This window comes from Trematomus bernacchii, unplaced genomic scaffold, assembly GCF_902827165.1.
Source record: "Trematomus bernacchii unplaced genomic scaffold, fTreBer1.1, whole genome shotgun sequence".
Taxonomy (NCBI): domain Eukaryota; kingdom Metazoa; phylum Chordata; class Actinopteri; order Perciformes; family Nototheniidae; genus Trematomus; species Trematomus bernacchii.
Window position 1 is genome coordinate 4,921,130 of NW_022987564.1, and position 12,567 is coordinate 4,933,696.

The window sequence follows — 12,567 nt, forward strand, 5'->3', positions numbered from 1 at the left end:
GGTGTCCGCTGTGATACTAATCCACTTCGTGCTGATAGGAAAGATAATTGTGAAGCAAAAGGGCATGTCAAACCCTTCGATAGGCCCTGCTTGTGTGTGGCTGTGAACTTTGCCGAAGATAGGCTATAATTTAATTAATTACAATGATTAAATCCCAACCGGAGTTGGGGATTTGTTAAAACATGCATATCATTTTCAATGTGCGAGGTTTATTGTTATCTGTCTTTGAATCCTACCCTCTTTTTAATGTGTTAATCTCTGTACAAAGACAAACGTTGTGAGTTCATTTGGATTAAAGATTTTAATTTAGTCCACAAGGTAGCATGACTGCAGAAACCCTAAGAAACATGTTCGGTTCCTGATTTGAACAGAGCTAAATAAGTGGATCCTTTTATATGCGAAATCCATCCTGCTCTGTTTTTGTTGCTCTTGTATGTCACATAAGCACGTAGCAGCCGGCCCATTTTCCAGCTGCATATAGGCTAGCTGTCTCCGGTGCACCGTAAATAAGGTTGATAAACACGCCGCCGAAAATGACTTTCACGCGTCCCCCGATTGATTTAACGTGACCCCCGTTTCCAAATGATATTGGAAGCCTATTTAAACAGATGAAGGTTTAAATTGTCTTGCTTGTATGCGCATTAATCTCCCATTCATCATCATTACTGTGTGATTGGTCCGTCCACGCCTCCGCCAGCCCCTTGCGTTACGACAAGGGCCTGTAAATTAGGATGTAATCCAATTTAAACAGCGGTAGCAGCAGCCACAGATCCATTTGGTGTTTCTTTTTTTTCTTTTTTTGAATTTGCTGTCGGTCGACAGCTGCAGTGCACCGCCCCTATCAAAACGCTTTGTGCTAGTTGTGGGAGCTGGGGAGCCCTGAGCCAATTCTCACTAATAGGATCTTATACGGCTGATGTAATTGGTGTTATGTGCGCAATCTATGAGCCCATCATATCTTGAAACTCAGTCATACGCAATCTTTCAGCGATTAAATGGCATGTTGATGCTGGATTAGGCCGTTGAGGATTCAGTCATATAGTTTATGCAGTGAGGGGAAATGAGGGTCCATATGCGTGGCTCAGTAAATGTGGTTGTAATTCGCCTCACTTTAATGTGTCATTCTGGCACAGTGTGGCGCGGGTTTAGAAGATGATCGTATAGTGCTACTGCTCCTGTGTAACCAGATGCAAATCAGATCCAAGCTTTAAAAAGAACCCGCTATGAAACTAGAAGTTTGGAGAGACTGCGTCTCTTGAATAATCCGCTAGCCTGATTCGTTCATCTTTTTTTATGGCACAGTTTTATTATGCACAAACCAAAGCCATTTTCCTGCATGACCCGTGTCCCTATCAGGCTTAAAGACACCGGCTGATAGTTTACATAAATCTGCCTTGTGGTTTCGCCCCGACCCAGGCGGCTTAAACGGTGTATTATTCCAAACATATGCATTTTAATCAGCTCGGTCACACTTACAAGAACTCCAGTTAATAAGGCCATCAATCAAACGCGTGTGCGGGAGGCAGTAGTGGGAGAAGGGGGGCTCAGCGGTGCGGTGTGTGTGGGTGCAGTCCTGTCTGATTAGGATGAACCTTTTACCTAAGAAAGCATGAGAGGAGAATGAAAATGTAGTTCTTTATAAAACATGTGTTTGTGTCGTTTTCCATTTTGCACAGTTGTTAATGGAGGACTTGATGAATTTGCTTTTCCAGTTGTTATTTAGTATTAAGGCTGATGGACAGTATCTCAGCTAAAAATATTAATCAAAAAGCTTTGCAATCTTGTTTGTTAGATTATAGTTGCATAATTACGCAATAGGCCAATCGTTTTGCCAGGTGGGCTCTGGCCAACGCTAAATGCAGCCATCTCTCCACACATTACTGCAATCACTTGTAATCTCTCCCATGCATGGAGTAAAAAACCGTTTAAAAATGTTATTTGTGTGTCTCTGAGGGCCACAGCACCCCTCCAATCCTATTACGCGCAGAAAACTCTTTTAATTTGCGCAGCCATGGTCAAATGCGGCCAATTAAGATTGGTGGCGGGCCTCTGCGAATCATCGATCTCTTTGCATTTCCAATACCTTCAGACAACTAATTTTGTCTTGTCTATTAAGTAGTCGGAGAGAAAATATGAGTGGCTATAACGGAGCCCAGGGACCACTTAACTGTCACGGGCAATCTAGCAGTCCCATCAAGAGATATGGGCGCGCTCTGGTGTTGTGACACCAACCACTTGAGAACCAAATTAGTTTTATTATTGCAGGGGGGAGGTAGACCAATTGTAGAAAATCCTTAACCACCCAAATGAAAAAATACCTGAAGAAAATACTAGTTTAAATCAGTTTGTATTCTGTTGTCTTGGTTTGAATTATTGAGAGATACTGTTTTTAAATTCTCATTTTCTCAGTTGTGCTGTATACGGGCTCTTTGAATGAATCATAAAGGCGTTTAGAAAAAAATACTCAATTCCTTCATTGATTCTTTGACAGTGTTTATTGCAAATTAGACGATAGGACAACTCAGTAAAAATAAGAAAACAAAACAAACAGTCACTTGTTAGTCCGCTTTCTCCACAAACAGCCACTAAACTGGCGCCACAGTGCAATAAAAATATTTAAAAAGAGGCCTATAGGCATATATTAATCACATTTTCATCTCATAGAAGAACTGTCTCTTGTATCGTTAAGGGAGGGAACTGAAAGAGTGTTTTATATACTTAAAATGTTCACTTTTATTTATTTATTATTTTATCATTTTTGATTGTCCTCTCTCTGTCTCTCTCTCCATCCTCTTCTGGGTCCTTCTTCTTCTCTTCCCCCCTCTTCAAACCGTGCTGGCTGTAGTAATCCGTTCCCTCGGCGCCTTGTTACCTTTTGGCAGTAACGATCCCTTCCTGGTATTATCATTAATTCAACACTCAAAAATCGCCGGGTCGTACATATACATCACTTAATAATTTCACTAGCATCTGCACATTTCGGGCCGGGCCGCCGCGGAGGGCCCCGGTGTGGAGAGCTGCTTTATAATGAGACGGCCGCAGTCTGTTAACAAATCCCCTTGTTAAAAAGAGACATGGAAAGCATCATTCTCGCGTAACTAACAATACACGTAGGTCAATTTGGACGCGTAAAAAGACGAGAAGCCATAATAAAAAACTTAACGCCAATCCATCTCACATTTATTTTTTTCTGGATTCCCCTTTCTGTCAATTATCAAATGAATGTTCCGAACATTTAATTTGTGTCCATGTCGTCACATTTCAGCCTATTGCTCTGGCTCTGTAATGGGATTATTATTTTTCAGTAATGGGAGATCAGTTGTGCGTCACATAGCTGAAGATCTGGCTAATTATCTTGCCTCGGATTTAAGCTGGTTTTCACTGCTAACAGGCTACCTCTTCATGCTGTTTCAGTCCCGATCATATAATCTGTTATGTTAAAAAAAGCTTATGTTAAATGCTTATATATAACTACAGCTGGTGTGTTTTGGTTTTATCTGGTCAGAGGCACTTCTTCCCTCTGGTCTAATGTCACAGGTGAAGATTTGCTGAGCACTGAAGGCGTGAAAGTGACAAAAGCGTCAGTCCTGCTAGTTGGGGAGCAAGCGAAGTCCGAGCCAGAGGGCCTGGTTGAGATGCCGTTGGATTGACTTGAGTGACAGGCCAGACAGGAGCAGGGGCTTCCTCCGGGTCCGAGGCCGTGGTGCGGACCCGGGTACAGGGAGGGGTGTCTGAAGGCGCACAGGAGCTCCGGCCTCGGGTAGGGATGAGACAGCATCCGGAAACTGTCGAGGGAGCGCAGGGGGTTTGAGAAAGGGGTGGCAGTTGGAACCGAGCCAGCTCCGACACCAAGGTGGGAGTAGTAAGGAATCGGCAGGTGGGTTGGGAAGGGGTAGGGCAGGTTCCCCGTGGCCGCAGCGTGGCTCATCATGTAGGTGTAGAAGGCCGGGTCTGCAGGGTGAGGCCACGTCATTGCCAGACGCTGCCGCTTGTCTTTCATCCTGCGATTCTGAAACCACACCTGGCAGAGACAGAGACACACCGAGTCAAATATTAACCACAGGCCACACTGATCCAAAGACAAACAACAATAACAAAAGCAGATAGTTCATAGTACTTCCGCTTTTACGCACGACTTGAAATGCAGGCTAGAAAGAGTTCTTGAATTCAGTTTTGTGATTTATATGGACGTTTATTTCTCACAAGGTGCATTTGTTCGTTGAAAACAGAAACAAATATGTATACAAAAAAAAATCAAGGCCTGTGCATGGTTAAACCATGTATATGTGCATGTATCCTGCAAATTATAAGTTATTCTCGATATTTGGTTATGAGCTTGTCTTTCGCTTACTTTGTGGTGTTTTTGCAATATTTCTTGCATTTAGACTGTGCAAATTAATTGGAGAAATATTTGATTTTATGTGCAGTTCTGCGAGATTTCGTTTTGATAGAGCTTTCCAAAAACAAGCTCGAATATGTGGTCGTGTATACTGAGCAAGAGGCCTGATTCAGCTCTGCTCCTTTGAGACTGAAGCATCTTACCTTGATGGTGGTTTCAGGTAGATTTAAGGCGGCCGCCAACTCGCACCTCCGCGGCCTGGATACGTAGTTCTCCCGGTAAAATTCTTTCTCCAGCCGTCCGATTTGCTCCCGGGTGAACGCTGTCCGGTACCGGCGAATCTGATCCGCTGTGTAGGACATAGATCCCGGTCCTTGGACCATGTTTCCCGGGTCAGCACAAGTCTCAGACGGGTGACCTGGAGAATCCCCATTTCGACCTGAAACAGTATACAGAATAATTAATCAGATTTAATAAGCATGCTTAAAACACATTCAGAAGAAAAGATTCCACCCAAAACACATCGAAATATTTAATTTATTTCATTCGATTCGTAATTAATAAGCTATATTCCTATGAGGCTTGCTAATTTCATTGTTTTTACCTCCCTGTTCGTCATTTTAATTGTGAAGGGTCTTCCTAACATAATTTTAGCTCAGACAACTCTTCATTTTCTCTTAACATCTACCTGCTAATATTTGTATTCATATTTTTTTCAGAGTAGGCTATTTTGATTTGTTGAAGCATCATTTTTAAAATAAGGACAGACCAGGTTGTATTGTTGTCATTCGTTGGTATAAGTCCACCTGTTTGGTTTGAGGTAAATAGAGCTGGAAATACTTAGTTATTTATAATAATCTGAATGTCTATTCAAATATTGTCATTGTAGGATGTAACATATTTGTACGCACATTGCAGTCTTAAGTCATTGTGTCCAAGAAGATGCCCAACATTTCCTATGTTAGTGGCCTTCTCTTTTGGTTTTTGCTTGCGGTTTACATAAAATCCTGCATTCTTCCTCATGAATGCACACATAGGCTTTGCTTTGTACGAGTTACCAGTCAAACTCAGAGGGAGAAAATGTATAAGATTGTGGGTGTCACCTCACCGTGTTTCCAGCGACACTGGTCTCTTCACAGAACAGCTGTGCAGCACCGACTGCGGTTTTATTCTTATGTCACTGACGCTAGTGCATTGCATTGATGACCATTTTGATTTTATCGTGCCGTTTTAGATATAATAAATGCACATTTTAGAGTCATTGTGTTTACTGACGCTTCTGATTGCAATAATGCACGTTGGTATTTAATCTGATCATTGTCACGACCATGCAATCACAGAAAACCCGCAGTGGCATCCGGCTCCCAGCCTACCTTTAGCTGTGGGGTAGTCCATGCTTTCAGGCGTGCAGCTGACATCAATTTCCTCGTAGAAGTCAGACTCTGTGTCTGAGCTGCTGCCGTCTTTGTGGGGATGATCTCTCCGGTGTCTCTCTCCGGACGAAGACCTGCCAACTGGCCTCATTTCGGCGCGCATATTCCTCCGTGCGCTCTCCTCCATTACCAGCTCCGCTCTGTCCCGGGAGTAGGGCGCAGCGCCGGGGCTCAGACAGCTCCTGTGGCCCGGCTTCCCTTGCGGTTCTCTTGCGGGGCTCCCGATAGCTCCGGACAAACTGGAGGCGCTCTTGACAAGCTGACCTCCCTCCGCCAGCATCACCATCTCCTCTCTGCTTTCCATCACAAGCACGACTTTAAAAAAAGTGTTCGCAAGAGCCGTCAAAACCAAGGCGATGATTTTCAGGTTGGAGGGGTGTGTGTGTGTAGTGATGGTGGGTGGGGGGATTGAGTCCTAAGGAAAAGGAGAGGCTTCTTGAAAAGAGGGGATGCTATCCGGTCTGACCCTGAGAGAGGAGCGCTCCAGAGTGCGCAGTGGGAGCTCTGGGAGGGATCACCATTTACCCTCTCTCTCTTTCTCCGGAGCTGTCATTCTTAATAGGCCAGTCGTCATGATGCCCCCCCCCCCCCTGATGACGACACCCATTGATTGGGAATGGGTAAACAGACGGCAGCGTCGAAATGGAGGTGGGGGGTGTCAGAGAGGGCATAAAAGGCAGCCATGCAATCTATCTTTCTATCCATCTCGTTGTATCTAGCTATCTTTTTTACATATATATCTATCTTCAATTTCCAGAAAAAACTTTTTTTTTTTTAAAGCTTAAAAAAAGATGTATGTTCACATTTGTCTACGATTGAAATACATCTTACCGGTTTCAACTGCTGCAATGCATATGGTGGAGTTTATGATAATAACAAAATAAAACGTAGGCTATCAATCAAAGTGATTTTTCTATATGCGCGATGTAGTGCACCCCCCTCTTCTCTTTGCCTTTAGTGCCTCCCTAATCTCCACCTAAAGTGGAGTCAAGTAAAGTCCTCAAAGGTCAAGTCTTGCGGTCAGAGTTTAGAGATATGAAGCCATTTGACATGAAGTCCTAAAAGTCATCATCTTAAAATAGAGCAGCACTCATGCGGCAGAAAGCATAATTAATTATTTTTGTCTTTTGTATTATTATCAGGAATATACACGTGTGTATGGCCTACATTTATAATCTTTAATTTGAAAAACAAATCTGAAATGCACTTATTTCTCCCTTACCTAAATACTTTTGAACCACACATACATACAAATGTGTGGCGTGCAGCTGTAACAGTGGTTTTAAAAAAGAGCAGTAATGGGTGAGGCTTTTTTATTATTTTAGGTTCCTAATTTTAAATACTCTAAATAGTCTTACAGTGCTACATTATGAAACATAATAATGGAAGAGTTACTTCATGGCTTTAATAACATTTAGAAACTGTGGCAGGTATGAGGAACTCCCACAAAATAACTTCATGTGTCTTTAGAGAACATATATATATACTCTCCCTGACCTCATGTGGATTTAACAGTTGTGTCAAATCTTGGTTCATTGTATGCGTGATATTATTTGTAAAGGATGCAGTACCTATGATGTCCACTGAATGTTTTCTGGTGTTAATGCCACTTTAGGCTTTGATCGAGTTCACTCTCCTATTCTTCCTAAATAAAATGGGCTGCCATTTTATTTAACTTTTTTTCAGTGGCCAAAACATTTACACATGTGATTGCAAAATAGCCTACAACCTAAATGCTAGTCTGATATCAGAGAATCTAACTATATATGTTTTCTTTCCATTTGTTTGCAGCAAATCATTTGATGTACCTTTTTTCCAAATTCAAAGGGAATAACAAGTTTAGTTAATATTAAAATATCCTGTGATCTGACATTGTAAATTCTATATTTACATGTGAACAGAAAACAAAGTTAAGTAGGCAGTTTCTACAGTAGTCATATAAATATACAATATGTTGCTGTCTTCTGTTTAGGGGGGCCATCTCACCTTTTCACATAAAATATTATAGAGACATTTGCTATCACACATTTTCAAGTGATGCTAAATGTTATCCATTATGCTTAATCTATATAATAAAGTAATACAAAACAAATTATACCTGGGAGCTTTGTATAATTGAAGAAAAACAAGATATTAGGGCAGCATTAGTGATCAGTTAAGCTGCTTTGTTGTATTCAATCCTGCACCTGTTCCTTACCTAAACATATGATTTATAATAACACCCTAACTCTGTCCTCCGATATGTTTTCAAGTTTTGTTGAAATAGCATTATACTTTATAACCTGGTCTGTTTAGAAACAGCCTTCTCCCCCCGACTTGTGATCAGATTAAGCAGCAGTAGGTTTTGCTGGTACACTCGGACGGCCATGTCGTGTAGAGAGAGTGAGTCATTTGGTCTCAGAGGAGATGCAGTCAGGCTGTGCAGCTCCAGTAGCCTCCGCTGTCCTTGTGCGCCCTCGCCTGTCCGAAAGAGGTAAGAGGCCCAGCGGCGGCAGCCCCCTCCCCCAGCCAGCTGAGGAGCTGAGGGAAATTCCTTTGGCTTTCTCCCCCGACTCTTTCATCTTGCCAGCAAAGGCAAAAAGTAAACCTCTCTCACTCAGACGATTGGATGTTGTTGCTTTTCGGCATAGTTGGTAAAAACTTTTATCTGAGGCTGCTTTGCAAACATAGCTACAACTCGAAGTATATAAGAAAAAAAGTTCCCTTTGTTTCCAACTTTCTCTCATTTGATTTAATGAATGTTGGTTAAGTGACGTAAACTCCCAATGTATTAAAACTGAAGTGAGTTGTGTTTCTTAGACAGAACCAATAGCACGAATACATAGATCTTTCTGCATGCTGTTATTGAAGAACAGAAACTAGGCTACTGGAAATGCAATGAAGGAATTTCTCAGACAAACTATAAATATCTGGAAATATAGTAAGAAGGAAAAGCTAATGCATTTATTTGATTTTGGTCTTTGTGGTTCAAGGTTAGTTGAATGCTGTAAAACTCATGAATCTGCTCATTTATATTGCCTGTTGTTAAAAAATAAGGTTGAGCTTGTGCATTATTTCCCTTATCGAAAATGTTTTTATAGCAGTGCATTTAGTATGTTACAAAGGCTTTTTGGATTCAGGCAGATCACTCCCGAAGCTGTATACGCATATTTTCTTAAAGGCACACATAGTAGTTTCAGTCCAAATCATAAAGATGGGTCACCGTGCAGTATTTCAGTGAAGTACTGCAGATATGCTAAAGGTCCCATTGTTTTGCTACTTGGAGTTATGCAATGGGTTGTGTCCGGGGCAGATGGGATCTTGTGATCATCCGGAGATAACACTTAGAAAGCGTTTTGCGCAACAGATGAATGACCTTGTGGGTTTACAGTAGTGTCACTTATATAGTGTGTGTTTTAGATAGTGAAGGCCAGCGGATGGGTTTGGAGAGTTTGCTGATTGTGGAACCGTTTTATACTTTATTTACAGGCAGGAATGATCATGCATTGCATTGGATAAAAACATGTTGGTCCAAATTCTGCACATTTTTGGCGGAAGAAGTGCAGAAAGTGGACCGCAGTCATGGCTCTGCTTCAGTGTCTAGTTTTGCAGGGGGAGATCAAAGAGGGGGAGCGCCCCCCACGGCAGACACTGCAGAATGCGCCCCCTCAGTTTTACTAGCCAGCCCAACTTGAACTTGACCATGGAGCCTGCGCAGTATGCATGTAATCCAATCCATGGCCCTGGCAGTGCAGAGCTGACAGAATATTTGCTTTTTAGCACAAAAAGTGTTTCATCGTGTGAATGAATGGAGTTGGTGGATGTTCAGTGTGCAGCAAGCTGAGGTGCAGTGCGTTTCTCAGAAGGAGTCAGAACCTGGAAGAAAAGACCATCTAGCCTCTCCTTCATTATCGTGGCCCCTCCCGTCTCCGCTGCTTCAACTTGGCCTTGAAACAGGATGACGCGGCTACCAGAGAGTTAACTCGCTGACCTTGGAGCGAAACATGTCCTGATGACTGTACAGCTGGAGGTCCCCGCGCTGTAAGACCCACTTTTATCGCTATTCCATCCTGCGAAGCTATCACACAAATGGCTTAGCAAGCCTCTGAGATCAAGCCTGTATCACCCTATTAAAGGGGCAAACATCATTGGCATGGCTTACCACCAATTCAGCAGTAGCAATGCAACACACCAGGTGCAAAGCCCTGACGTTTCACAAGAGTGCATACAATGCTTTACGCTGCGTCCCTGGCATCTTTGAGAAAGGTGATATTTATAAGTCTGCCTGGCTGAAAATGGGTTTTTATTTTTAGAGAGTGTTCTGCAAGTGTATGTCCCACTGTTTCTTAATATGTTTAACGATTTTAGCTGCTTATGGATTGGCCAGAGGTAGATTTGAGGTGATTTCTGTGCATAATTTGTTGAACTATCCTCTAATGGAGGTGCTGATGTTGTCCGTGTGCAATGTAGCATTTAGACTGACATTAAATTCATTTGCATTGGATTGAAAGTGTGTTACTAAAAGCCCCGACAGAGAGCTGTGTTTCTTAATTGTAGCTTTTTGATTTGCTATGTCGAATGATACATTATATTGCGTTTGCCATGACTTGAGTGACTCATGGATAGCAGTTTGGAAATAAGTCTTGGAATATTTTTGAGTAAGATTTTGGAATAAGTTTACATCTTGAAAATGTTTCGGCCCTGTTACGATTGGATGAGTCGAGATGAATGCGAAAGTTAATAAATAGCATGCTGTTTAAAAATGATCTATCTCTACATCACATATTTATACATTTAAAAAAACGGCGGAAAGCTATAGCTACATTTTCCATAATTTGATGATGCCTTTATAAGTAATGACATTGAACGAAACGTGCAAGTATCTTATATATAAACTTACTGTTTTATTATGCCTTTAAAAATCCTCAGTATCCAGTTTTTAAAGAAGTACAAATGTTTCCAGTTTAATTGTTTAAGCAGATATCTCCTTTATTTATACATTGTGACGATTGGTCGATCTTTAAATGCAGGTCAGCTGATACTCAATGTTTGCGACTATTTTCGTTTTGTTTTGACTAGATCTCTTAAACTCACTACAGCATCTTAGTATTAAAATGCAAGTGGCGACATGCGTTCTCTGTTTACGCATTTAATTTTTTTAATAAGGAAACAACAAATCCTCTGAAATATAACAGGTGTAAGCGTTTCGTCCCAGGACACTGTATTATTTTAAAAATTATGTTATTACATTAGTTTTCTATTTTATTATACACTATTTGCAGCTTATATTTGAGGTGCAGTACAGACTGGGAAGTAATATTTGTATTTCGGCCTTTGTGCTTTACGGAGCAGTAGGCCAAAATGGCAGATTCTGAATATGCCATTGTATCCTCACGATGATGATTACTAACAACAAAGAAATCAGCAACAGCATCAATGGGGATACAAATGCAGGTAATAATGATGTTAATAATATGACGAGCTGCAGGTTTAAAATGTATAGTTCTCCGTATAGGAAAAGTATACGAGTACTTACATTTGTTTTATCGTTAATATTAAGTCTTTTTTTTACCATGTGGTTACTTGTAGGAAAGCGGAATAAGAATGGCACAAAGATTACTGCAATAATTATTTTAAAGAGAGTAGGCTACTCATTCCTATTCTACATCCAGTGGCGGACTGGCCATTGGGACGTTCGGTAGCCTACTAATCCCGAGGGGCCGGTACTGAAGTGGGCCGGTCGGACGATGTGGGCCGGTCGGATAAGTCACTAGCATCCCCACCTCCCCGGTTGGCAATTTACTAGCGGTACCGAAGTGGGCCGGTCAAGAGTCCCGGGCTGATTTGTAGTCCCAGTCCGCCCCTGTCTACATCCATGCATTTGCAAGCCTGTGAATGAAACAAACTGCATACCTTCATATGTTTTATATAGATTCCTGCATGCCAATAAATGATTTCACATGCAGCTCGCAGAAATTGAAACGTAACGGCGAGTGTGTGAGTCAAAGGCGCGCACTATAAGAACACCTTAGGAATTCAACTTTCCAGTTAACAGTAGACCTTTTAGTGGCTGCCTGTGTGTGTTTCGGATTTTGAAGTGGGTCCGTTTCTCTTGTTATTTTTATGCAATCCTTTATAATCACACCGCAGGCCACCGTCCAGAAAATATGGAAAAGTCAAGTGTGGGACCGCCCTGTGGTTCCCTGCTTTGACCACAAAAACATATTGGTTGTTATGTTTTGACAACTTTTTGACAACCGTATACTTTAAACACGTGTCATCATCAACCAGACTAACATGGCTGCATGCAGATCGTCTAAGCAGCCTGTTTTATAACAGATTTTATACTATTAACAATATAAATTTATAGCTGAGCATAACTTTATATGGACCTCTCCTTACTTTACCCAGGCTTCAGGCGCTGAGGCCGGGGAATAAATGTGCTCTTTCTCTCTCGCGCTGCGTAATTTAGATGCCAGTGTAAACAGGGGGTTGAACCTTCATTATGACCTCAGAGAAAAGTCTTCAGAATGTGCTGCCAACTCCCAAAATGCAGTAGGGACCTCCAGGAATCACTGTGACTTATAAGGGAGGGTTCATATCGAATGTAGTGATGGTTTAAATCCACTATCAAATACTATCTTGGATGCTATAAAAATAACATTAAATGATGACTAAACTTTTATTGTTGCTATCTTCCAAACATTTCTCAAGATAACTAAGAATTCAGTGCCAAATCAATGATGTTTGTGCGTGTTATACGTGTATCCCTTTGCTGAAATGTGCGTCTATTTGGCGGGACATTGTGTGAGCCAC

At 41.6% G+C, this 12,567-nt stretch overlaps 1 protein-coding gene across 2 annotated transcripts; it reads right to left on the reverse strand.

Annotated features, from left to right (window-relative positions):
• Positions 1 to 3,485: 3,485 nt before the first annotated feature.
• On the reverse strand, positions 3,486 to 6,103 carry evx1 (even-skipped homeobox 1). Of its 2 annotated transcripts, none has more exons than XM_034125366.1 (3): positions 5,713 to 6,103; positions 4,543 to 4,688; positions 3,486 to 4,021 (listed from the first exon to the last, which is right to left on the reverse strand). In XM_034125366.1, the coding sequence occupies exons 1-3, from the start codon at positions 6,074 to 6,076 to the stop codon at positions 3,494 to 3,496; spliced, it is 1,038 nt and encodes a 345-aa protein (XP_033981257.1). In that variant the 5' UTR covers positions 6,077 to 6,103; the 3' UTR covers positions 3,486 to 3,493. The 2 variants fall into 2 exon arrangements, with proteins under 2 accessions (XP_033981257.1, XP_033981256.1); XM_034125365.1 differs by having other exon boundaries at positions 4,543 to 4,778.
• Positions 6,104 to 12,567: the final 6,464 nt, after the last annotated feature.